We start from the raw sequence: 25,254 nt of genomic DNA, 5'->3' as shown, positions 1-25,254 counted from the left end.
TCCAAGGGGGAGGGCAGTGAACAACATTTTGGTCTGTCATAGCTTGCTTCTGATGACTCTCCCTGATACTGAGTTGTTTTTACTGTGGTTTCTACATATTTTATAGTGAACTCATCTTCCTCTGTTTGTATTATATTTTCTATGGAAGTCAGTAATCCTTTGACTGCTTTTTTGCCTCTGTTAGGATCCTAGAAGTTTTATTGGTTCTTGACTAGTAAATTAGACCATACTAATTTCTTAGCTTGAGTTTGATATCTAAATCTTCGTAAGTTTCAAGTTTGGCTTTTTTATTTCTTTGAAGTCATTCTTTTTCTACCCAGGGCCCAGTTAATGAGTATTCTGTTCATGTGCATCTAAGTCCAAAGTTGTCAACATATTTTTAATAGCTAATTCAATTTATTTAATGGTTTTGGGTCTCTTTTCTGTTTCTTCTTGAGTCAGTTTTGATAGTTTGTGTCTTCTAAGGAATTTGTCCATTTCGTTTTAGTTGTCTTATTTGCTGGCCTAATGTTGTTCCTAAAATTCTCTTATAATTTTAATTTCTATAATAGCAGTAGAGACGACATTTCTTTCATTCTCGATTTTGGTAATTTGTACTTTCTCTCTGTATTTTTCTTGGTCTATCAAAAGTTACATCAATTTTGTTGATCTTTTAAAAGAGTCAATTTTTGCTTTTCTTGATTTCTCTATTGTTTTTCAGCTTTGATATAATTGATTTCTTCTCTGATTCCCTTTCTCATGCTTGCTTTGGGAATAATTTAACCTACTATTTATCTTTTCATGAAGTGGAAGCGTTGATTATTTTTTTGATACCTTCTTTTCTAGAATAGGTATTTAAGAACTGAATTTACTTTTAAGAACTGTGTTAGTTGCATTTCATAAATGTTCATATGCGTGAGTTTATTTTTAATTAGGTAAAAAATATTTTAAAAATTCTTTTGTGATTTCTTTTTGAACCTATTATTTATTTAGAAGTTGCTATTTAATTTGCAAATATTTGGGGATTTTTTCAAATTTTTTCCCTAATTATTTTTGTCGATTTCTAATTTAATTTTTTGTGTTTAGAAACATTTCAATCACATTAAAATTATTTAGAATAAAAATTGCCTAGCATTTTTTCTATCTTGGAGAATATTCTGTGTGTGGTTGAAATTAATGTGTATTCTGCTTTTGTTAGGTTCAGTGTCTGTAAATGTGTTAGGTGAAATCCCTGAAACCCTAATATCCTTTGGTCCCCATTTTGATATATCTATTTGGTACAGGAGACTGGGGAGAAAGCCTAAGGCTCACCCAAATGACAAGTCCAATAAGAAGTCATTACATGAAGCTGAGAATCCAAAGGTTTCCATCCCCAACATAAGTGTGAATCATGAATAAACCTATTGCTCAGATTGAATAGTAAAGAAAGTTGCTTGTTTCACTTAGCGGAGGAAAGCAAACAATATTCCAAGAATTCTTAATGTACTGACCCAAATGGATTTGTGACTGAAATTCCTGCTGTCTGTGTATCTGAAAATACACAGTGGAGAATGTCATTTAAATGTTCTGTGGGTTGGTAGTAAAGCTAGGCATTTTCAGGAGCCAAGACAGATTTTTTAATGGAAGATTGAAAATTCAATCTAGATATCAGGGAACTTCCTCAGATAGAGTTTCGAGATACGAAATAGCTCAATACCAAATATCATAAAACACAAAGGTACAGATTCAATGAGTGTGAGTTGGTAAAAACAGACAGCAGAATCTTACTCAAAAAGTTTTCAGATATTGAACATGAGATTATAAAATGAGTATGTTTACTATGTTTCAAGAAATAAAAAGAGAAGTTTGAAAATAAAAACAAAGACTAAGAGACTATTTTTAAAAGAAAGCAAAAGTGGAAATAAAACAGACTTCCTAGAAATTAAAAATATATTATTCAAAATTAATAACCCAGTGGTTGGTTAAATGGTTTGTTAGAATAAGGAAGAGAAAAGTAATATCTGTAAACTTGGAAGAATTTGCATGGAATGCATCACAGGTACACAAGGAGAAGGAAAATATAAATAAAATATTTAAAAGCATAGAGTATAACATGAGAAAGTATGATGAATATCTAATAGAAGATCAGCATGGAGATAATGATGGTAATACTTAACAAGATGGTGACTGACTTTTTAAAACAAAAATACTACTGTCTAATTAGGATAAACAAAGTAAAAGGGGATGGTGTCAAACATTGCACAAATTCAAGAAATTAGAAAACATTTACAACTGTATCATTAAATCTTATTAAAATTATCTTCATGAGTGAAAAAAAGCTAAATTATTATTTAAAGGAAAATCAATAGCTTTTATAATATCAGAAAAGAAGATGGATTCATAGTTATTGAAATATATGACTTCAGAATTTAGAAAAATAAAAGTAAAATAAATACAAAGGAAAAGAACAGAAAACCAATTACAAAATTGTTAAATAATGAAATATATATAATTCCAAAGATATGCAGAACTACATGATGATCAATAAAAAAAGAATAATAAAAAAAAATGGAAAACCAATGGCAAAATTAATCAAGAACACAGAGAAAATATATGAGTAAATCCAATTAGAAATGAAAATGGTATCTAAAAATATAGCAGTGATTAATAATAAGGAAGATATTCAGAACAATTCTCTTAGAATATTATTGAAATTTTGATGAACTGGATAAATTCACAGAAAAAATGGATTGATGAATAAATAGATAACGAAAATATACATATACACCATTGACTTAATAACTAAAAATCCTTCCCTGCAAAATATGTACATATATACATACATACTAGGGCAATAGAACTTTACATGCAATTTCAAACTTCCACAAGATCATAGAGAACAGAAATAAAAGAAACTACAACTGGTATAAGAAGCTAGCATAAATTATAAAGCAAATTAGACAAGGACAGTACAAATATGGAAAATTATAAGCCCAAATCACGAGTATATATGCAAAGTATCTTCAGTGAATACAACAGCAAAACCCACCAGTAAGTTTATTTTTAAAAAGATGAAAAGAGCCCCAAGCTAACCAATCTAATTTTATTCCAAGAGTTCAAGGTTAGGCTAACCTTAGAAATTTAACAATATAATGAGGAAATCTTTTATATAGTTTCTCTAAAGTTGTCCTAGTCTGTTAATTGACATTTAATTTAATTTATAATTTATATTTAATTTAATTTATATTTATTTTATTTGAGGGAAATTTCCATATTTATTACTTCAAATATTTTTATACAGAACAGAAAATTTTTATCCATTTATTCAAATTCTCTTTTCTATTGTTTGATAGCATTTTGTCATTTTCTTCCTATAGGCCTTGCACAACTCATGTTAGATTTATCACTAGATCTGTGCATTTTAATTTGTTTTAATTTTACTGTTTTAAGATTATTCCGTTTTCAACATAATCTTTATTTTTGTGGATAAACTTTATTTCGTATATTAATTTTATATGAGTTATTTTTATAATTTTCAGGTGATTTTTGTATAGTTTAATCCCTTTGATGGTGAGTGAAGAAAGCAATATATTTTTAGTGCAATACTAGAATAACTTATTTTAGGGACTTACCTGGCGGTCCAGTGATTAAGACTCCGCGCTTCCACTGCAGGGGGCACAGGTTCCATCCCTGGTCGGGGAACTAGGATCCTGCATGCCACACAGCATGGCCAAAAAATAAAAATAAAAAAAGTAACTTATTTTAGATTTAGTAAGATTCACAGAAAAGTAATTTCTGAAACTAAAATATTTCATATTTATTATCAAATAAAGATGTCCTTCTGGAGCTTTTGCTTTAAAATTTAATTTTCTTTTTTATCTTATCATCATATGTCTAGAACACGAGGCCTATTTGAGAGATATTGTAGAACTACGATGGCACCTTGAAGATAAAACTCATCGACTAAAACGTTTGGAGGAGGAAAAGGAGAAATTAGAAGAAGCTAATGCAAAGCTTCAAGCAGACATAGCCTACATGATTAAACATCGCCCTCTACTGCTTGCAAAGCGAGACCAGGAACTTGTAGCTCTGAAGGAATATTATCAGAAAAAATTTGAGGTAAAGGAATAAATGAATGGATTTGCATTTTACAGATTGTTTCTTAGTTATAAAAATTTCAACTATAAGAAGTTAACATATCTTTCGAGGGTTCATTCTCATTGAAAATTGACCTGCTATTTATTTTCTAAAGGAATTATCAAGCTATACACAGTACAGTTGATTGATATTCATTTAAACTTTTCTGATACTTTTAAACTTAGGAATATTAATAATATTTAGTAGTCTACTAATATGATTTTGGAGATTTAACACAATATGGTATTATTTGAAGCCGTAAATCAAACTAAGAATGTCATCAATTTCATTGTTGATGAAAATATGTAACTGACATGAAAAGTCTTGTTAATGATTAATGTTTAACTCCCCTATTGTGGGATCATATTATAGAAAAATAAATTATTTTAACGGCCACTAAATGAACAAATTTAACTTTGTATCATGTTTGTTCTTGATCATTTAAAGTTAATAAATTAAGTCATTAAGTGTCTCCTATATTTGTTCCATTTTCCGCCCTCATTCTCCAAAGATAACCTCATCATGAACTGTTTCTAGGCAAAATTTGAATAATTTTATACATACTGTATGTATGTATGCACACTGCATAGTATTGTTTTTAATATTATTAAACATTGTATAACTTTCTGTAACTTATTTTTTTATAAATTTATTTATCTTATTTATTTATTTATCTTATTTATTTATTTATTTTTGGCTGCGTTGGGTCTTCGTTGCTGCGCACGGGCTTTCTCTCGTTGCAGCGAGTGGGGGCTACTCTTCGTCGCGGTGCGTGGGCTTCTCATCGTGGTGGCTTCTCTTGTGGTGGAGCACGGGCTCTAGGAGCGTGGGCTTCAGTAGTTGTGGTGCATAGGCTTCAGTAGTTGTGGCTCGCGGGCTCTAGAGCACAGGCTCAGTAGTTGTGGTGCACGGGCTTAGTTATGCCGCGCATGTGGGATCTTCCCAGACCAGTGATCAAACCCCTGCCCCCTGCATTGGCAGGCGGATTCTTAACCACTGCACCACCAGGGAAGCCCTACAACTTATTTTTTAATCTGACGTTATTTTGGAGTTCAAGCTACTATTGATACATACAGATTTAGTTTATTCATTTTATTTGCCATCTTCCATCAGATAGATATCTCACAACTTATTATTTACCATTTTCTCTTGGTCATCTGCATTGTTTCCAGTATTTGGCTACAATGCTGATTTGACTGTAAACAATAAGCAGCCATGATCATGTTCCTCTCTATGTGCGTGTGAATTTTTCTTGGCTGTATATCTAGTGGAGTATTTACTGAGTCATGGGTTATATACATTTTCAACTTCATTAGGTAAAATCACGGTACTCTCCAAAGTGTCTCTGACAGCTTATATTCCTAAAGTAATAGCAGTGCTGGAGACGTCCCATTTCTCCACTGTGGACAAGAATTCTAGTAGTATCATTTTTTCTTAATAGTAACCCCCTTATTTAGTTGGATGGCAATGTGTCAGGCTAAAAGTCGTCCCCCAATTTGCCTTTACTCATGGTATTTCTAAAGAGGTGCAGGTAGGAGTTATATAGGGTTTTTTTTAGGAAAGCTTCTTGAAATGGACTGACTCAGTCAGAAGTAGCACCCTTAGCCATTTCCTAAACTTACAGCAACCCAGATATGATAGCTGCAGCTCTGATTCGATTTTACAGCACAAAGCAACCTTGGGAATGGAACCCAGATCCAGGATGGCTGAATAGAAAGGCAGAAGATACCTTGTATCTATTTCTGGGAGAGAAAAATAAACTATAATCTTGTTTATTTGACTTATTTCTGCTATAGCCAAACCCAATCCTAACTGATCCACCTCACATTTTTGTCAACATTTTTATTGTCATACTTTAAAGTTTGTCAATAGGTGTGTGAATTGGTATCCTTTTATTATTTTAGTGTGTTTTTCCCTGATAGTGGACATAGGCATGTCTGAGTCAGGGGAAGCAGGGTTGTTGAGCAGCTGGAAGACCATGCTTGGTAATGGGAGGAAAATATGAAAATGCATTCTAGCAGATCAAGAAAATAGCAACCTTTGCGTAGAGCTTATCAGAGTCACTGCGATGATTAATTTTTTGCGTCAACTTGGCTGGGCCAGGATGCCCAGGTATTTGATCAGACATTATTATAGATGTTTCTGTGAAGCAGTTTTTTGGATGAGGTTAACATTTAAATCAATGGACTTTTAATAAAACAGGCAAGAAAAATAAATAAAAGGCATCCAGATTGTAAAGGAAGAAGTAAAATTATCTCTATTTGCAGAGGACATGATCTTATATATAGAAAATCATGAAGAATTCACAAAACAAACTATTAGAGCTAATAAACAAGTTTAGTAAAGTTGCAGGATGCAAGCTGAACACACAAAACTCAGTTGTATTTTCATATACTAGTTTTGAACAATCCAAAAATGAAATTAAGAAAACAGTTCTACTTAATACCATTAAAAATGATAAAGTAGGAATAAATTTAACCAATAAAGTGCAAGACTTGTTCACTAAAAACTATAATATTTTGCTGAAATAAATTAAATTAGACCTAAATAAATAGAAAGATAATCCGTGTTCACGGATTTGACTTAATATTGTCAAGATGTTAGTGGTACCCAAAGCTATCTTCAGATTAAATGCAATATCTGACAAAGTCTCAAGATCTTTTTGCAGAAATTGAAAAGCCTGTTCTAATATTCATACGGAATTGCATGGGATCCCAAAAAGCCAAAACAGTCTTGGAAAGGAAGGACACTTTAGAGAACTCACACTTTCTGATTTTAAAACTTAGTACAAAGCTGTAGGAAGCAAAAAAGACCTGGCATTTGCATAAATACAGAAAAGTAGAGAGTAGAATTGAGATTGCAGAAATAAACCCATTTATCTATGGTTAATTGCTTTTGACAAGGGTGCCAAGACCATTTGTGGGGAAAGAGTAGTCTCTTCAACAAATGGTGCTGGGACATTGGATATCCACATGCATTCAAAAGAGTAAAGTTAAGAGCCCTACTTCCCAGCACATACACAAATTAATTAAAAATGGATCATAATTCTACATGTCAGAGCTAAAGCTAAAAACTCTTAAAAGAAAACTTAGGGGTAAATCTTCATCACCTTGGATTTGGAAATGGTTTTTTTAGATATGACACTAAAAGCATAAGCGACATAAGAAAAAATAGAGAAATTGGACTTCATCAAAATTAAAACCTTTTGTGCATCACAGTACACTACCATAAAAGTAAAAAGACAACCTACAGAATGAGAGAAAATGTTGCAAATTATGTATTACAAAAGGTGTAGTATCCAGAATATATAAAGAACTTTTATAGTTCAACAACCAGAAAAGACAAACAACCCATTTAAAAATGGGCAAAAGACTTGAGTAGACGTATCTCCAAAAGACATAGAAATGGGCAGCAAACACATGAAAAGATGGATGCTTAACATCATTGGTCGTTAGGAAAATGCAAACCAAAACCACAATGAGATACCACTCATACCCATTAGGATAAAGTTAAAAATAAAGTGTAAAATAACCAGTTTGGGTGAGGATGTGGAGAAACTTGAACCATTGTACTCTGCTGGTGGGAATGTAAAATGGTAGAGCCACTGTGGAAAACAGTTTGGTGTTTCCTCAAAAAGTAAAACAGAATTACCATATGCTTTAGCAACTCCACTCCAAGGTATATACCCCCAAATAATTGAAAACTGATGTTAAAAAACAAACAAAAAAACCCTTGTACGTAAATGTTCATAGTAGCACTGTTCAGAACAGACAAAGGTGAAACAACCCAGTGCCCCTCAACTGATGAATGACTAAACAAAATGTAATATATCCACACCATGGAATATTATTCAGCCATAAAAAGAAATGAAGTACTGATGTATGTTACAACATGGGTAAACCTTGAAGCATTATGCTAAAAGAAGCCAGGTACAAAAGATCACATATTATATGATTTAATTTACCTGAAATATCCAGAATAGGTAAATCCATAAAGATAGAAAGCAAATTCATGATCGCTAGAGGGTTGGAGAAGTGTAAGATAGTGTTTTGTTTGTAATATAGCTTTGTTTTGTTTTGTTTTATTCTGCTGTCTTGACTGAGGTCCTGGCTAAAGGCCTGCTGAAGCAACCCAACAGCTTAAATAATGCAAGACCTCTAGCCAATGTGCTTGAGCCTTAATACATTGCTACTTGCAAACTAAGCTCAAAGGCTCAACGTGACCTTCAAATTCTACAAGCAGCTCAGTCTCATAACACCGTGGAGCCACAAAAATATTATTAACATCAACCTAGGAGAGTATCCATGTGGGAAGGTTGTACCAGTCCCACACTGAGCCCGTCCAAGAGCTTTCCTTGGAGATGAATTTGCCTCATATGATATCACCAATGCCCCCAACACTGAGACCACCACCCCAGCATTACCTACGGGACAAATTGGACACAGGACGTTATTTATTGCTTTTCTTCCTTTGATAGTAGGAATTCTATTATGTTTCCTGAGCTCTTTGTTTGCTTATCCCATCATCTTGGTATAATCCTGGCTCTCTGCCGAAGTCTCTGCCCCTACGTTCCTGTGCCTAAAGGAAAATCTTGTAGAGGTTACTAGTATCTGTGCTCTTCTAGAAATTAATGGGCACATAGGGACAGTTTTATGTCCTCCCCTTCCAAATCTGTATACATTTTACTGTATTATATTGCCTTTAGTAAGGCTAGGACCTTTACTGGCTGAGATCTCCACTACAATGCTGACTAGGAGGAGTAATACTTGGCATCGTTGTCACATTCCCAGTTTCAAAGGGGAAGAATTAAAAATTTTTTTTCTATTAAGTAAGATGTTAACATGTTGCTAGATTTGATTTGCTAATTATTTGTTTAGGGTTTTAAATCTCAATTCATGAATAAGAAGGTCATATAATTATTTAATAATATCCTTGTCAGGTTTTGGTTTTAAGGGTTTGCTAGATTTTTAAAGGTAACTTGGGAGTATGTCTTCTTTTCCTATTATCTGGAAGAGTGCGAAAGACTAACATTATTAATTAGCATTTACTATTGAAGCCATCTAGCTAAAGTTTTCCAGTTTCGTTTCTTGTTTGTTTGTTTTGGAAAGGTTTTTAATTACAAATTCAATTTCCTCAATAAGACTGTTCAGTTATTCTGTTTCTTCCTGTGTCCATTTTGGTTAGTTGTAGTTTTCTAAGACTATGTCCATTTCATCAAAATTTCAAATTTTGTTGGAAGACTTTCTTAGTATCCTTTTATCTTTTCTATAGTCTATAGAATATGTAGTGCTTTCCTTTTTCATTCCTGATATTTACTTGTGCCTTCTCTTAAATGTTATATATTTATATAAGTTTATAACATGATATATCTTCTTCTGTATACACGATAACCATCCATCACCATACAGTTGACCCCCTTTACCCACCTCTCCCTCCCCTTGCCTTCTGGTAACCACTACTCTGTTTTCTGTATCTACATGTTTCTTTGGTTTGGTTTGGTTTGTTCACTTATTTTGGAGTTTTTTGTTTGTTTTTTATGTTCCACATATGAGTTAAATCACATGATATTTGTCTTTCTTCATCTGTCTTATTTCACTTAGCATAATACCCTCAAGGACTGTCCATGTTGTCACAAATGGCAAGATTTCTTTCTTTTTTTTAACTGTTGAGTAGTATCCGTTTTATATATATATATATATATATATATATATATATATATATATGTGTGTGTGTGTGTGTGTGTATACCACATCTCTTTATCTCTTCATCCATTCATCCCTTGATGGGCACTTAGGTTGTTCCATATCTTGGCTATTGTAAATAGTGATGCAGTGAACATTGGGGTGCATATATATTTTCAAATTAGTGTATTCATATTCTTTGGGTTAATACCCAGAAGCGGAATAGCTGGATCATACGGTAGTTCTATTCTTAATTTTTCTGAGGAATCTCTATACTGTTTTCCATAGTGGCTGCATTCCCACTAACAGTTCACAAGGGTTCCCTTTTCTCCACATCCGCTCAACACTTGTTATTTCTTCCTTTTTTGATAATAACCATTCTAATTGGCATGAGGTAAAATCTCATTGTGGTTTTTATTTTCATTTCCATAATAATTAGTGATGTTGAATACCTTTTCATGTATGTGCCTGTTGGCCATCTGTATGTCTTCTTTGGAAAAAAGTCTATTGCTGTACACTTGAAACTAACACAACATTGTAAATTAATTATACCCCAATAAAAATTTTAAAAAAAGAAACAGGATGGCAGGACCCCCCATCCCCCAAAAAAGTCTATTCAGCCCCTTTGCCCATTTTTTAAAATTGAAGTATAGTTGATTTACAGTGTTGTGTTAATTTCTGCTGTATGGCAAAGTGATTCAGTTATACATACATATGCATTCTTTTTTATATTCTTTTCCATTACAGCTTATCACAGGATATTGAATATAGTTCCCTGTGCTATACAGTAGGACCTTGTTGTTTATCCCCTTTGCCCATTTTAAAATTGAGTTGTTTGTTTTTTTGTTGTTGTTGAGTTGTATGAGTTCTTTATATATTTTGGATATTAACCCCTTATTGGTTATATGATTTGCAAATATCTTCTATTCGGTAGGTTGTCTTTTTGTTTTGTTGATGGTTTCCTTTGCTGCACAGATTATGTAATTATGTACACATAAAATCTAGACAAGTCCACAGGTTAATTACAGTTGCATACAAAGGTAAAATTTTAAAATCCATACATTACTATATACCAGCAACAAATCTGAAAATAAAATTTATTTTAAAATAGCATTTGATAGAGCATAAAATAAAATATATCTAGGAATAAATGTAACAAATGATATGCAAAGCCCCTATTCAGAAAACTATGAATGTTACTGAGAGAAATTTAAAAATGCTACATAGATAAATATGTTAATGTATTAGAAGGCTAAATTTTGTAGCATTTGCTCCAAATTATTCTGTAAATTAAATACAGTCACAAAATCTCAACAGATTTCTTTGTGGACCTTGACAAGCTAATTCTAAAATGTATGTGGTATATGTATACAATGGAATATAATTCAGCCTTTAAAAAGAAGGAAGCCTTCCATATGTGACAACATGGAGGAACCTGGAGAACATTATTATGCTAAGTAAATAAGCAGGTCACAGACAAATACTGCATAATTCCACTTACATGAGATATCTATAATAGTCACACTCATAGTGAAGCACAGAGTAGAATGGTGGTTGGTAGGGGTTTGGGGAGGGGAAATGGAGAGTTATTTTTCAATGGATATAAAGATTTAGTTATGCAAGATGAGTAAGTTCTAGAGATCTGCTGTACAGCATAGTGTCTACAGTTTACTGTGTTGTACACTTAAAATTTTGTTAAAAGATAATCATATTAAATGTTCTTATCACAATAGAATTAATACAATGAAATAAAATAAAATTTAATGAAAATTACTGCTTTTTTCGGGAGGCTACTGCCTCATATAGGTCCACCACTCGGCCCCTGGGTAAAGGACTGCTCCCTCCTTAGTACCTTGTTCTACTCCTCTCCCTCCAACTTTCCAACAGGACATCCTGAACTGTAGTTCCTTCCAACCGTGACCTCTACAGACACCCTTTCCCTTTAGCCTGACAGAGAAGAGAGACCTGGAGAGAGAAGGGAGTATGTTTATGATATCTAAAAATTAATGAAAACAATAAAAATGGAATATTTTGGACCCTCACATTAAGATAGTAATGGTTATTCATGAGTGAGAAGATTATAGGTAATTTATAAAATTTTCTTTTTTCATCTGTTTTCTGATTTTTCTACAATAAAGTATTTGAACAATAAAAAGTCATAGTTTTTGTAGGTAAAAAAATAATGATTTTATTTTGGTCGTGTTAACTCGGATATTAAAGTCATTTTCTTCAGTAACTTTTCTACATCTCAAGTATTGATGCCTCTCAGGGTAAAAGAAATCTGAAACGACTGTGCTAAACAATAGACTAAATATGGAAAGAAAATTGATACAAAGAACGTTTATAATCTAAATCAAAACTACTTTAACTCCCTTCTCTGAACTTTCTGTTGTCTGATTATTTTAATTAGCCATTAAGTGCTTATATTAGCACACATATTTTTATTTCTAGGTAATGGAACTATACAAACAAGTTCATGGAGAATGTGAAGAAGCTGTAGAAAATCTTGAGAAAGTCAAATTCAAAGCTAAACAAAATAAAATAGACATGGAAAAGGATATTCGTGATGATGAAATAAGCATAGAGGCCTACAAGTAAGTATTTTTCACAAATGTTATTTATAGCATTTAGAAGTAAAATATTAATTAAAATGTAATGTATATTCCTGTATAAGAAATTCAGATAAAGAGAAAGGGAAGAATCTAAATTGCCACATCTATCTTGTTACCAAGTTTATGTATAAATTAAAATATGTCTTTTACATATGTAAACTAATTGTGTATAAATTCCTAAAGCAGTATTTTTCTGTGTCATTTTAAAGCTCTTGACACATGTTGCCAAATTGCCTGTGGCTATGCTATAACAATATATATCCCTGCTAACTATGTGAAAAAGTGACTCTTTGAAAAAATATTCCAGCATGGGATATTATAAAAAACAAATTATATAGCCTTGTATTAATTATAAGCATAGCATCTAATTAATTAAACTCATATTTTTTTGATTTCTAATAAAGTGTAATATTTTAAATATAGACTAATTATATTTTGCATATTATTAATTGACTTTTTATTACATTTCTGATGTATCTGTATTTTATGATATTCTTCTAGTTCCTCTTGTTGGTTTTAAATTCTTCATGTTTCTGTATGATATAAGATTTTTATTTATTCAAACTGATCAGTGATTTAGTACAGAAAAAGTCATACTCATTATGGAGCTAGAGTCAAGTAAATATAAGCAAACTGAAGAACAAAAGTTTGTACATCATCCTGTGATCTTGATAACATGCACTTATTAAGATATTTATATTTCCTCACATCTGATGTCTATTTCAACATGTGCTTAAACATTATTTTTTTAATTGAGATATAGTATAAGTACAATATTACACAACTTATAGTTATACAACATAGTGGTTCACAATTTTAAAGGTTATACTGCATTTGTAGTTATAAAATATTGGTTACGTTCCCTGTGTTGTACAATATATCCTTGTACCTTATTTATTTTATACATAATAGTTTGTACCTTTAATCTCCTAAACCCTTTCTTGCCCTCTGCACTTCCTTCTCCCCACTGGTAACCACTAGTTTGTTCTCTATATCTGTAAGTCTGTTTCATTTTTGTTGTATTCATCAGTTTGTTTTAGTTTTGAGATTCCACATAAAAGTTATATCATACAGTATTTGTCTTTCTCTGTCTGGCTTATTTCACTGAGCATAATACCCTCAAAGTCCATCCATGTTGTTGCAAATGACAAGATTTTATTCTTTTTTTTTTTTAATTTTTGAATTTCATTTATTTTTTTATACAGCAGGTTCTTATTAGTCATCCATTTTAAACACATCACTGTATACATGTCAATCCCAATCTCCCAATTCATCACACCCCCACCCCCACCCCCTGCCGCTTTCCCCCCTTGGTGTCCATACGTTTGTTCTCTACATCTGTGTCTCAATTTCTGCCCTGCAAACCGGTTCCTCTGTACCATTTTTCTAAGTTCCACATATATGCATTAATATCTGATATTTGTTTTTCTCTTTCTGACTTACTTCACTCTGTATGATAGTCTCTAGATCCATCCATGTCTCTACAAATGACCCAATTTCATTCCTTTTTATGGCTGAGTAATATTCCATTGTATATATGTACCACATCTTCTTCATCCATTCGTTTGTCAATGGGCATTTAGGTTGCTTCCATAACCTGGCTATGTAAATAGAGCTGCAATGAACATTTGGGTGCATGTGTCCTTTTGAATTATGGTGTTCTCTGGGTATATGCCCAGTAGTGGGATTGCTGGGTCATATGGTAATTCTATTTCTACTTTTTTAAGGAACCTCCATAGTGTTCTCCATAGTGGCTGTATCAATTTACTTTCCCACCAACAGTGCAGGAGGGTTCCCTTTTCTCCACACCCTCTCCAGCATTTATTGTTTGTAGATTTTCTGATGATGCCCATTCTAACTGGTGTGAGATGATGCCTCATTGTAGTTTTAATTGCATTTCTCTAATAATTAGTGGTGTTGAGCAGCTTTTCATGTGCTTCTTGGCCATCTGTATGTCTTCTTTGGAGAAATGTCTATTTAGGTCTTCTGCCCATTTTTGGATTGGGTTGTTTGTTTTTTAAATATTGAGCTGCATGAGCTGTTTATATATTTTGGAGATTAATCCTTTGTCCGCTGATTCGTTTACAAATATTTTCTCCCATTCTGAGGGTTGTCTTTTCATCTTGTTTATGGTTTCCTTTGCTGTGCAAAAGCTTTGAAGTTTCATTAGGTCCCATTTGTTTATTTTTGTTTTTATTTCCATTACTCTAGGAGGTGGATCAAAAAAGATCTTGCTGTGATTTATGTCAAAGAGTGTTCTTCCTATGTTTTCTTCTAAGAGTTTTATAGTGTCCGGTCTTACATTTAGGTCTCTAATCCATTGTGAGTTTATTTTTGTGTATGGTGTTGGGGAGTGTTCTAATTTCATTCTTTTACATATCGCTGTCCAGTTTTCCCAGCACTACTTATTGAAGTGACTGTCTTTTCTCCATTGTATATCCTTGCCTCTTTTGTCATAGATTAGTTGACCTTAGGTGCGTGGATTTATCTCTGGGCTTTCTATCTTGTTCCATTGATCTATATTTCTGTTTTTGTGCCAGTACCATATTGTCTTGATTACTATAGCTTTGTAGTATAGTCTGAAATCAGGGAGTCTGATTCCTCCAGCTCCGTTTTTTTTACCTCAAGACTTCTTTGGCTATTCGGGGTCTTTTGTGTCTCCATACAAATTTTACAATTTTTTGTTCTAGTTCCGTAAAAAATGCCATTGGTAATTTGATAGGGATTGCATTGAATCTGTAGATTGCTCTGGGTAGTATAGTCATTTTCACAATGTTGATTCTTCCATTCCAAGAACATGGTATATATCTCTCCATCTGTTGGTATCATCTTTAATTTCTTTCATCAGTGTCTTATAGTTTTCTGCATACAGGTCTTTTGTCTCCCTAGGTAGGCTTATTCCTAGGTATTTTATTCGTTTTGTTGCAATGGTAAATGGGAGTGTTTCCTTAATTTCTCTTTCAGATTTTTCATCATTAGTCTATAGGAACACAAGAGATTTCTGTACATTAATTTTGTATCCTGCAACTTTACCAAATTCATTGATTAGCTCTAGTAGTTTTCTGGTGGCATCTTTAGGATTCTCTATATATAGTATCATGTCATCTGCAAACAGTGACATTTTTACTTCATCTTTTCCAATGTGTATTCCTTTTATTTCTTTTTCTTCTCTGATTGCCGTGGCTAGGACTTCCAAAACTATGTTGAATAATAGTGGTGAGAGTGGACATCCTTGTCTCGTTCCTGATCTTAGAGGAAATGCTTTCAGTTTTTCACCGTTGAGAATGATGTTTGCTGTGGGTTTGTCATATATGGCCTTTATTATGTTGAGGTAGATTCCCTCTATGCCCACTTTGTGGAGAACTTTTATCATACATGGGTATTGAATTTTGTCAAAAGCTATTTCTGCATTTATTGAGATGATCATATAGTTTTTATCCTTCAGTTTGTTAATATGGTGTATCACATTGATTGTTTTGCATATGTTGAAGAATCCTTGCATCCCTGGGATAAATCCCACTTGATCATGGTCTGTGATCCTTTTAATGTGTTGTTGGATTCTGTTTGCTAGTATTTTGTTGAGGATTTTTGCATCTATATTCATCAGTGATACTGGTCTGTAATTTTTTTTTTTTTTGGTAGCATCTTTGTCTAGTTTTGGTATCAGGGTGATGGTGGCCTCACAGAATGAGTTTGGGAGTGTTCCTTCCTGTGCAATTTTTTGGAAGAGTTTGAGAAGGATGGTTGTTAGCTCCTCTCTAAATGTTTGATAGAATTCACCTGTGAAGCCATCTGGTCCTGGACTTTTGTTTGTTGGAAGATCTTTAGTCACAGTTTCAATTTCAGTGCTTGTGATTGGTGTGTTCATATTTTCTATTTCTTCCTGCTTCAGTGTTGGAAGGTTATACCTTTCTAAGAATTTGTCCATTTCTTCCAGGTTGTCCATTTTATTGGCATAGAGTTGCTTGTAGTAGTCTCTTAGGATGCTTTGTGTTTCTGTGGTATCTGTTTTAACTTCTCCTTTTTCATTTTTAATTTCATTGATTTGAGTCCTCTCCCTCTTTTTCTCGATGAGTCTGGCTAATGGTTTATCAATTTTGTTTATCTTCTCAAAGACCCAGCTTTTAGTTTTATTGATCTTTGCTGTTGTTTTCTTTGTTTCGATTTCATTTATTTCTGCTCTGATGTTTATGATTTCTTTCCTTCTGCTAATTTTGGGGTTTTTTTGTTCTTCTCTCTCTAGTTCCTTTAGCTGTAAGGTTAGGTTGTTTATTTGAGATTTTTCTTGTTTCTTGAGGTAGGTTTGTATAGCTAAAAACTTCCCTCTTAGAACTGCTTTTGCCGCATCCCATAGGTTTTGCATCGTTGTTTTTTCATTGTCATTTGTCTCTAGGTATTTTTTGATTTCCTCTTTGATTTCTTCAGTGATCTCTTGGTTATTTAGTAACGTATTGTTTATCCTCCATGTGTTTGTGTTTTTTTACGTTTTTTTCCCTGTAATTGATTTCTAATCTCATAGCGTTGTGGTCAGGAAAGATGCTTGATATGATTTCAATTTTCTTAAATTTACTGAGGCTTGATTTGTGACCCAAGATGTGATCTATCCTGGAGAATGTTTCGTGCGCACTTGAGAAGAACGTGTAATCTGCTGTTTTTGGATGGAATGTCCTATAAATATCAATTAAATCTATCTGGTCTATTGTGTCATTTAACACTTGTGTTTCCCTATTAATTTTCTGTTTGGATGATCTGTCCATTGGTGTAAGTGAGGTGTTAAAATTCCCCACTATTATTGTGTTACTGTCGATTTCCTCTTTTATAGCTGTTAGCAGTTGCCTTATATATTGAGGTGCTCCTATGTTGGGTGCATATATATTTATAATTGTTATATCTTCTCCTTGGATTGATCCCTTGATCATTATGTAGTGTCCTTCCTCGTCTCTTGTAACGTTCTTTATTTTAAAGTCTATTTTATCTGATATGAGTATTGCTACTCCAGCTTTCTTTTGATTTCCATTTGCATGGAATATCTGTTTCCATTCCCTCACTTTCAGTTTGTATGTGTCCCTAGGTCTGTAGTGGGTCTCTTGTCGACAGCATATATATGGGTCTTGTTTTTGTATCCATTCAGCAAGCCTATGTCTTTTGGTTGGAGCATTTAATCCATTCACATTTAAGGTAATTATCGATATGTATGTTCCTATGACCATTTTCTTAATTGTTTTGGGTTTGTTTTTGTAGGTCTTTTTCTTTTCTCGTGTTTCCCACTTAGAGAAGTTCCTTTAGCCTTTGTTGTAGAGCCGATTTGGTGGTGCTGAATTCTCTTAGCTTTTGCTTGTCTGTAAAGCTTTTGATTTCTCCATCAAATCGGAATGAGACCCTTGCTGGGTAGAGTACTCTTCGTTGTAGGTTCTTCCCTTTCATCACTTTAAGTATATCATGCCCCTCCCTTCTGGCTTGTAGAGTTTCTGCTGAGAAATCAGCTGTTAACCTTATGGGAGCTCCCTTATATGTTATTTGTCATTTTTCCCTTGCTGCTTTCAATAATTTTTCTGTCTTTAATTTTTGTCAGTTTGATTACTGTGTGTCTCAGCCTGTTTCTCCTTGGTTTTATCCTGTATGGAACTCTCTGCGCTTCCTGGACTTGGGTCGCTATTTCCTTTTCCATGTTAGGGAAGTTTTCGAGTATACTCTCTTCAAATATTTTCTCTGGTCCTTTCTTTCTCTTCTCCTTCTGGGACCCATATAATGCGAATGTTGTTGCGGTTAATGTTGCCCCAGAGGTGTCTTAGGCTGTTTTCATTCTTTTTTCTTTATTCTCTTCCGCAGCAGTGAATTCCACCATTCTGTCATCCAGGTCACTTATCTGTTCTTCTGCCTCATATATTCTGCTATTGATTCCTTCTAGTGTATTTTTCATTTTAGTTATTGTATTGTTCATCTCTGTTTGTTTGCTCTTTAATTCTTCTAGATCTTTGTTAAACATTTCTTGCATCTTCTCAGTCTTTGCCTCCATTCTTTTTCCGAGGTCCTGGATCATCTTCACTATCATTATTCAGAAGTCTTTTTCTGGAAGGTTGCCTATCTTCAGTTCATTTAGTTGTTTTTCTGGGGTTTTATCTTGTTCCTTCATCTGGTATATAGTCCTCTGCCTTTTCATCTTGTCTATCTTTCTGTGAATGTGGTTTTTGTTCCACAGGCAGCAGGATTGTCATTCTTCTTGCTTCTGCTCAAAATTTTTTTCTTTTTTATGGCTGGGTAATATTCCATTTTACATATACATATATATATATATGTGTGTATATATGCAAGCCATATGTTCTTTATCCATTCATTCTTCTGATGGAACTTAGGTTGCTTCCATATCTTGGCAATTGTAAATAATGCTGCTATGTACATTGGGATGAATGTATATTTTCCAATTAGAGTTTTTGTATTTTTCAGATATATAACCAGGAGTAGAATTGCTGGGTCATATGGTAATTCTATTTTTAGTTTTCTGGGAAACTGCCATATTTTTTTCCAAAGCGGCTGCACCAATTTACATTCCCTCCAACAGTGTAGGAGGGATCCCTTTTCTCCACATCCTCTCCAAAATTTGTTTTTTTGTGTGTTCTTTTTGATGATAGCCATTCTGACAGGTGTAACGTGATAGCTCATTGTGGTTTTAATTTACATTTATCTGATGATTAATGATGTTGAGCATTTTTTAATGTGCCTGTTGGCCTTTTGTACGTCTTCTTTGGAAAAATGTCTGTTCAGGTCTTCTGCCCATTTTATGATTGTGTTACTCGTTTTTTGATGTTGAGTTGTATGAGCTGTTTATATATTTTGGATATTAACCCCTTATCAATTATGTCATTAACAAATATTTTCTCCCATTCAGTAGGTTGTGTTTTTGTTTTGTTGATGGTTTCCTTTGCTGTGCAAAATTTAAGTTCCCTTTGTTTGTTTTTGATTTTATTTCCTTTGCTTTAGGAGACAGATCCAAAAAAATATTGCTACGATTTGTGTCACAGAGTGTTCTGCCTATGTTTTCTCCTAGGAGTTTTATGGTTTCTTGTCTTACATTTATGTCTTTAAACCATTTTGAGTTTACTTTTGTATATGGTGTGAGAAAATGTTCTAACATCATTCTTTTACATTTAACTCTCTAATTTTCCCAGCACCACTTGTTGAAGAGACTGTCTTTTCTCCATTGTACATCTTGCCTCCTTTGTCATAGATTAATTGACCGTAAGTGTGTCAGTTTATGTCTGGGCTCTCTGTTCTGTTTCATTGATCTATGTGCCAGTTCTTGTGCCAGTACCATACTGTTTTGATACTGTAGCTTTGCAGTATAGTCTGAAATGAAGGAACGTGATTCCTCCAGCTTTGTTCTTCTTTCTCAAGATTGTTTTAATTATTTGTACTCTTTTGTGTTTCCCTAAAAATTATAAAATTATTTGTTCTAGTTCTGTGAAAAAAGCGATTGGTCTTTTGATAGGGATTTCATTGAATCTGTAGATTGCTTTTGGTAGTATGGTCATTTTTACAATATTAATTTTTCCAATCGAAGACCACAGTATATCTTACCATCTATTTGTGTAGTCTTCAATTTCTTTCATCAGCATCTTATAGTTTTCTGAGTACCTGTCTTTTACCTCCTTAGGTAGGGGTATTCCTAGGTATTTTACTCTTTTTGATGAAATAGCAAATGGGACTGTTTCCTTAATTTTACTTTCTGATAGTTTGTTAGTGTAGAGAAATGCAACAGATTTCTGCATATTAATTTTGTATCCTGCAACTTTACTGAATTCATTGATGAGCTCTAGTAGCTTTCTTGTGGTGTCTTTAGGATTTTCTATGATTACTATCATGTTATCTACAAACAGCGACAGTATTACTTCTTCCTTTCCAATCTGGATTTTTAAAAATTTCTTTTTCTTGTCTGATGCTGTGGTTAGGACTTCCAAGACTATGATGAATAAAAGTGACCAGAGTGGGCAACCTTGCTTTGTTCCTATCTTAGAGGAAGTGTTTTCAGCTTTTCACCAATCAGTATGATGTTATCTATGGGTTTGTCATATATGGCCTTTATTATGTTGAGGTGTATTCCCTCTATTCCCACTTTAAGAGTTTTTATCAAAAATGGATGTTGAATTTTGTCAAAAGCTTTTTCTGCATCTATTGAGATGATCCTATGCTTTTTATTCACATTAACTAATTTGTGGATATTGAAAAATCCTTGTATCCCTGGGATAAATAACACTTGATCATAGTGTATGATACTTTTAATGTATTGTTGGGTTCTGTTTGCTAATATTTTGTTGAGGATTTTTGGATCTGTGTCCATCAATTGTATTGACCTGTAATTTTCTTTTTTTGTGATATTTCAGCCTGGTTTTGGTAACAGGGTGTTGCTGGCCTTGTGCAATGAATTCAGAAATGTTCCTTCCTCTGCAGTTTTTTGGAATAGTTTGAGAAGGATAGGTGTTAACTCTTCTCTAAATATTTGATAGATTTCACCTGTGAAGCCACCTGGTCCTGGACTTTTGTTCACTGGGTGTTTTTAAATTACTGATTCAACTTCATTACTGGTAATTGGTCTGTTCATATTTTGTATTTCTTCCTGGTTCAGTCTTGTGTGATTGTACATTTCTGAGAATTTGTCCGTTTCTTCTAGGTTGTCCATTTTATTGGAATATAGTTGTTCATAGTAGTCTCTTATGATCTTTTGTATTTCTGTGGTGTCAGTTGTAACTTCTTGTTTTTCATTTCTTTTTTTGGGGGGGGAGGGGGCCCTCTCTCTTTTTCTTGATGACAGAAGAGAATTTTTTCATTAATCTGTTTGGCACAAACAGATGTTAATCCATATTAATTACAAATATAACATTATCCATCTTGTAACATTTTCCAAAATTTTTCCTTCTCAATTTTGAATATAAGAATTAGTTGGTGATTTTTATAATTAATATTTAGATAGACCCAAAGGCATATTATTATTACTTCCTTTACTCATTATTATTTGTTACACCACATAACTTATTCGTTAATTTTCTTCTCTTTTAAGTATATTTTCCAAAAGTTCTTTTATAAGCATCAGTGGAGTCATAAATGCTTTATTAAGTAAAATTTTAAAGATATGTTTAATTTTCCTTCACTATTTTTTTAGAATTAACAGATATATAGAAACATGATTATGTGTGCTATCAAATGTATAGATTGATGATTTTTTATTTATGTAAATACACTCATGTCACCATGCCCCAGGTTAATATATAAAAAGTTTCCAGCATACTAGAAGTTTTTTCTTGTTCTCCTTCTCAGTCCATACCATTCTCCTAAAAAGGTCATCTCCATTCTGACTTCTATCACCATGGTTAGTTTGGTCTGTTCTTGAATTCCACATAAATGGAAACACCAGCATATATTCTTTGGTGTCTTGATTGCTCTACTTTATAGTAATTCTTAACAGGTAAAATGATTCTTCCCATTTTATTCTTCTAAATTTATTCTGATTTAGCAGATACAAGAATGATGAAATCTAAAGTACTAGTGGGAGCAAACCTAGTAACAAACTTTTACACTGAAAAATTCTTAGAAGACTGAGGAATTGGTGGCAGCAGTTGATGCTTCAGGAAATAGGGATGAGGAGATAACTAAAATAATACTTAGCTCCTGCATTCCATGACACTGAGCAATTGCTCACTTCTTAGTCAAAATCTAGTTTATTATCTGAACTGGGGAAATGGATACCACTGAGAGAAGAAAAATTAACTTCATAAGAAGGAAATTTAACCAAACATGTACATTTTAAATGCTGAGGCTCCCAACCTCTCATTATTGATCTGGCTTCTAGAATTCTGATAGGAAGCCTGTACTCTCCAGATTTGGAAGGGTAAAGGAGAAGCTTCTTGCCTATTTGTTTGTTGCTTTAATTTTCATTTATATTGTGAGATTATATCTTTCAGTTTCAGTAATATCTTTCAGTTCCATTTGACTCTACTCCTAAAATCAGGCTTATGCATGATAGCATAGCCTGGGCCAATTCAGTAAACACATCATATATTTATTGGCCATCGGCATTTATTTTCTTGTGAATTCTTGTTTATCTTCTCTGCTCATTTGTCTCTTGGGTAAGTTTTCCATTCCATATTGCATTGTAGGATTTTATTACACACAAATGATTTAATCTTTGATCTCTTATATGGGTTTCAGATAAATCTCCCACTCTATTATTTTGTTTATGGTGTCTTAAAAAAAAGTTGGGCTTATCTGTATTACTTGCTAATATTTTATGCAAATGATAATTTTGTCATTTTCTCACTGTACTTTTTTCATATATTAAACTCTAAGACCATGCTTTAAAGTGACTTTTATGTTTGGAACGTGTTTTCTACCTACCAGATAAGATAAAGGATTATGTAGCTTTACAGATTAGCACTGGTCTTTTCTGTGACATGTCACATAGGAAAAAGATCTCCTTGGCAACTGCTTCTCTTAAATAGGCCCCTTGTTTTCCTAAGCTGCAGTTTACCGCTTTTTAGCTCTGTAACTGTGAGGGAGATAAGACAGTAAACCAGAGCTTTAGTAATGTGTGATCTTTCCACTTCTACAGCTTCTTCTCTTCTCTTATTTTTTTCCTCTTTCTTTTTTTCTTTCCTTTCCATCCCTGTACTACCCAACCTCTGAATCAAAGGTGCTTATTAGGTCTCTCACCTGGAATCAAATCAAAAGGTGGTTTATTTTAAATAATTTACAAATCACTTTTCTCTCAGCCTTTCCATCAGAAACATAAATTGAAGTTTTTTTCACTACTTACTTTTTATATCTAAGTAGTACTTTTCAGGAGTTTCTTTGGGATGGGAAAAATTTTTGGAATAGATAAATTGCATTGATCTACATAGTTAAGTCAGAAGCTAATTCAAGTATAAGTTAAAATATAATTTCCCCTTCAGTGCAGATAAAATCAACTGTTTTTTCTCTTAGGAAAGAGATAGATAAACTTAACAGTCTATTTAATTTCTACTGTACATCAATACAAGATGTTAATATTAATATTGAGGAGAATGAAGAGGCAGTGACTGAAGTATTGAAGGAAACAAGGTCATCAAGAAATGAATTAGCTGCTTTATCAAAAACGGTGAGTTTTCATAATTAAAATTTTTAAAAATACTGACATTAGCTTTGTGCCATGGCTATTTGAACTTATTCTCTGTTAATAATTAAATGACAGTTAGCCAGTTTCTGTCTATATTGGTTTTCTATTGCCTATTACCAGAATTTTAGCAGCTTCAAACAGTACCCAGTTATCATAAAGTTTCTCCGGGTCATAGCTCAGCTGGTTCCTCTGCTCCAGATCGTTCCTGATTGAAATCAAGGTGTCATCAGCCCTGCATTTCTTTCTAAAGACTCCAGGATGAATCTGCTTTCAGGCTCATTCAGTTTTGGCAAAATTCACTTCCTGTGGTTTTAGAACTGAGGTCCTTGTTTCCTTGGTGGCTGTCAGCCTGGGATCATTCTCAGCTTTTAGAAGCTACCTACATCCCCTGGCTGGTGGTTCCCTTCAGGAATGGTGAGCTGAGTCCTCTCACCCTTGGTGTCTCACTGATCTTCCCTTATGACTCGTCTTTTCTGCCTTCCTCTCCTGTTGCATCTCATTCACTTTAGTAAAAGGAAACGCTAGTAAAAGGAAATAATAAAATGATGAAAAGAAATAATAGTTCAGTAAAAGGCAATAACATACACATTCCTGTACCAATTTGCATTCCTACCTAGAGTTAAAAATGGGTTTTTTGCCAGTTTCTATTATAAGGCTCTTGAATTATGTTTTCATTATGGCTTTTTAAATTAATCTATAATTAAGAGTGAGACTGAGCATATATTTAATGGCTTTTTTTGGGGAGGGTCATTTGTATTTCCTTTTCTGTGAAAAACCTGCTCATGGTTTTTACCCTATACATTGAGTGATTTTTTTTTAATTGATTTGTAAGAATTTGTTTTATGTTACAGATACTAAATATTTTAAAGTTACATGTTAAATATATTTTCACCCAATCTTCTTTCATTTCTTTATGGTAACTTCTGATGAAGAGAAACTTCAGTTTTAATGTAGTAAAATTTATAAATAATTTCCTTTGAGCTATGTTTTTCTGAACTTTTAAAATAAATTTTTTATACCTTTGAGTCAAAAAATATTCTTTGGTATTTTATTCTAAATGGCTTGAAATTTTGCTTTTCATGTTTACGTAATGCTTTTAGATTAAATATGTTTAAAATATTCAAAATTGAGTTTTTTCTCATTCTGTCTTTTATTTACAAGTTTAGAAGAAATAAACTATCTGCAGAATTTAGGAATGCATATTTTACTTGCCAGATATGAAGCATAATCAATTTGAAATTCATATATTGGTATGGTGTGAAGTGAGGTTCCAACTACATTTTTTCTTATATAGAAAACAAATTGTTATAACTTACTGTATTTACTTATATTTAGAATCATCTCTCACATATGGGGCTTCCTTATTTGTTTTGTGTGGATCTCTTTTTCCATTCTCTTTTTAATTTGTTTGGTCTACTTAACATGTTTATCTCCATACTTAATGTCTACATTAATAAACTTCTATTATGAGTTTTGATTATCTATTATGATGAATCCCCCAGTCTTACATTTCCTTATGAGTTTTAGGCTATTCTTGACCTTTGTGCTTCCATATAAATTTCAGCATTTTCTTGTTCATTTCCTTCAGAAATTTTATTGGAATTACGATTGGAATCTCATTCATTTATGTATTATATGATGGAGAAATGAAATCTTTATGATGGAGTCCTTAAACATAAACATGATCTATCTCTCCATTTATTTGTGTAGTTTTACTAAATTG

The 25,254-nt window shown here is 33.0% G+C and overlaps 1 protein-coding gene across 1 annotated transcript in view; it reads left to right on the top strand.

Annotated features, from left to right (window-relative positions):
- Window positions 1-25,254, top strand: part of CCDC178 (coiled-coil domain containing 178) — a 368,496-nt gene that overhangs the window by 40,046 nt on the left and 303,196 nt on the right. The window contains exons 7-9 of the mRNA XM_068562450.1: window positions 3,857-4,077; window positions 12,228-12,370; window positions 23,360-23,513. Coding sequence (XP_068418551.1) covers window positions 3,857-4,077; window positions 12,228-12,370; window positions 23,360-23,513 — 518 coding nt within the window. The remainder of the gene's footprint in view (window positions 1-3,856; window positions 4,078-12,227; window positions 12,371-23,359; window positions 23,514-25,254) is intronic.

The sequence above is a fragment of the Eschrichtius robustus genome, chromosome 14 (assembly GCF_028021215.1).
Source record: "Eschrichtius robustus isolate mEscRob2 chromosome 14, mEscRob2.pri, whole genome shotgun sequence".
In the NCBI taxonomy this organism is placed as follows: domain Eukaryota; kingdom Metazoa; phylum Chordata; class Mammalia; order Artiodactyla; family Eschrichtiidae; genus Eschrichtius; species Eschrichtius robustus.
The sequence above is the reverse complement of the archived record's forward strand: the minus strand, read 5'-3'. Positions and strand labels throughout refer to the sequence as shown.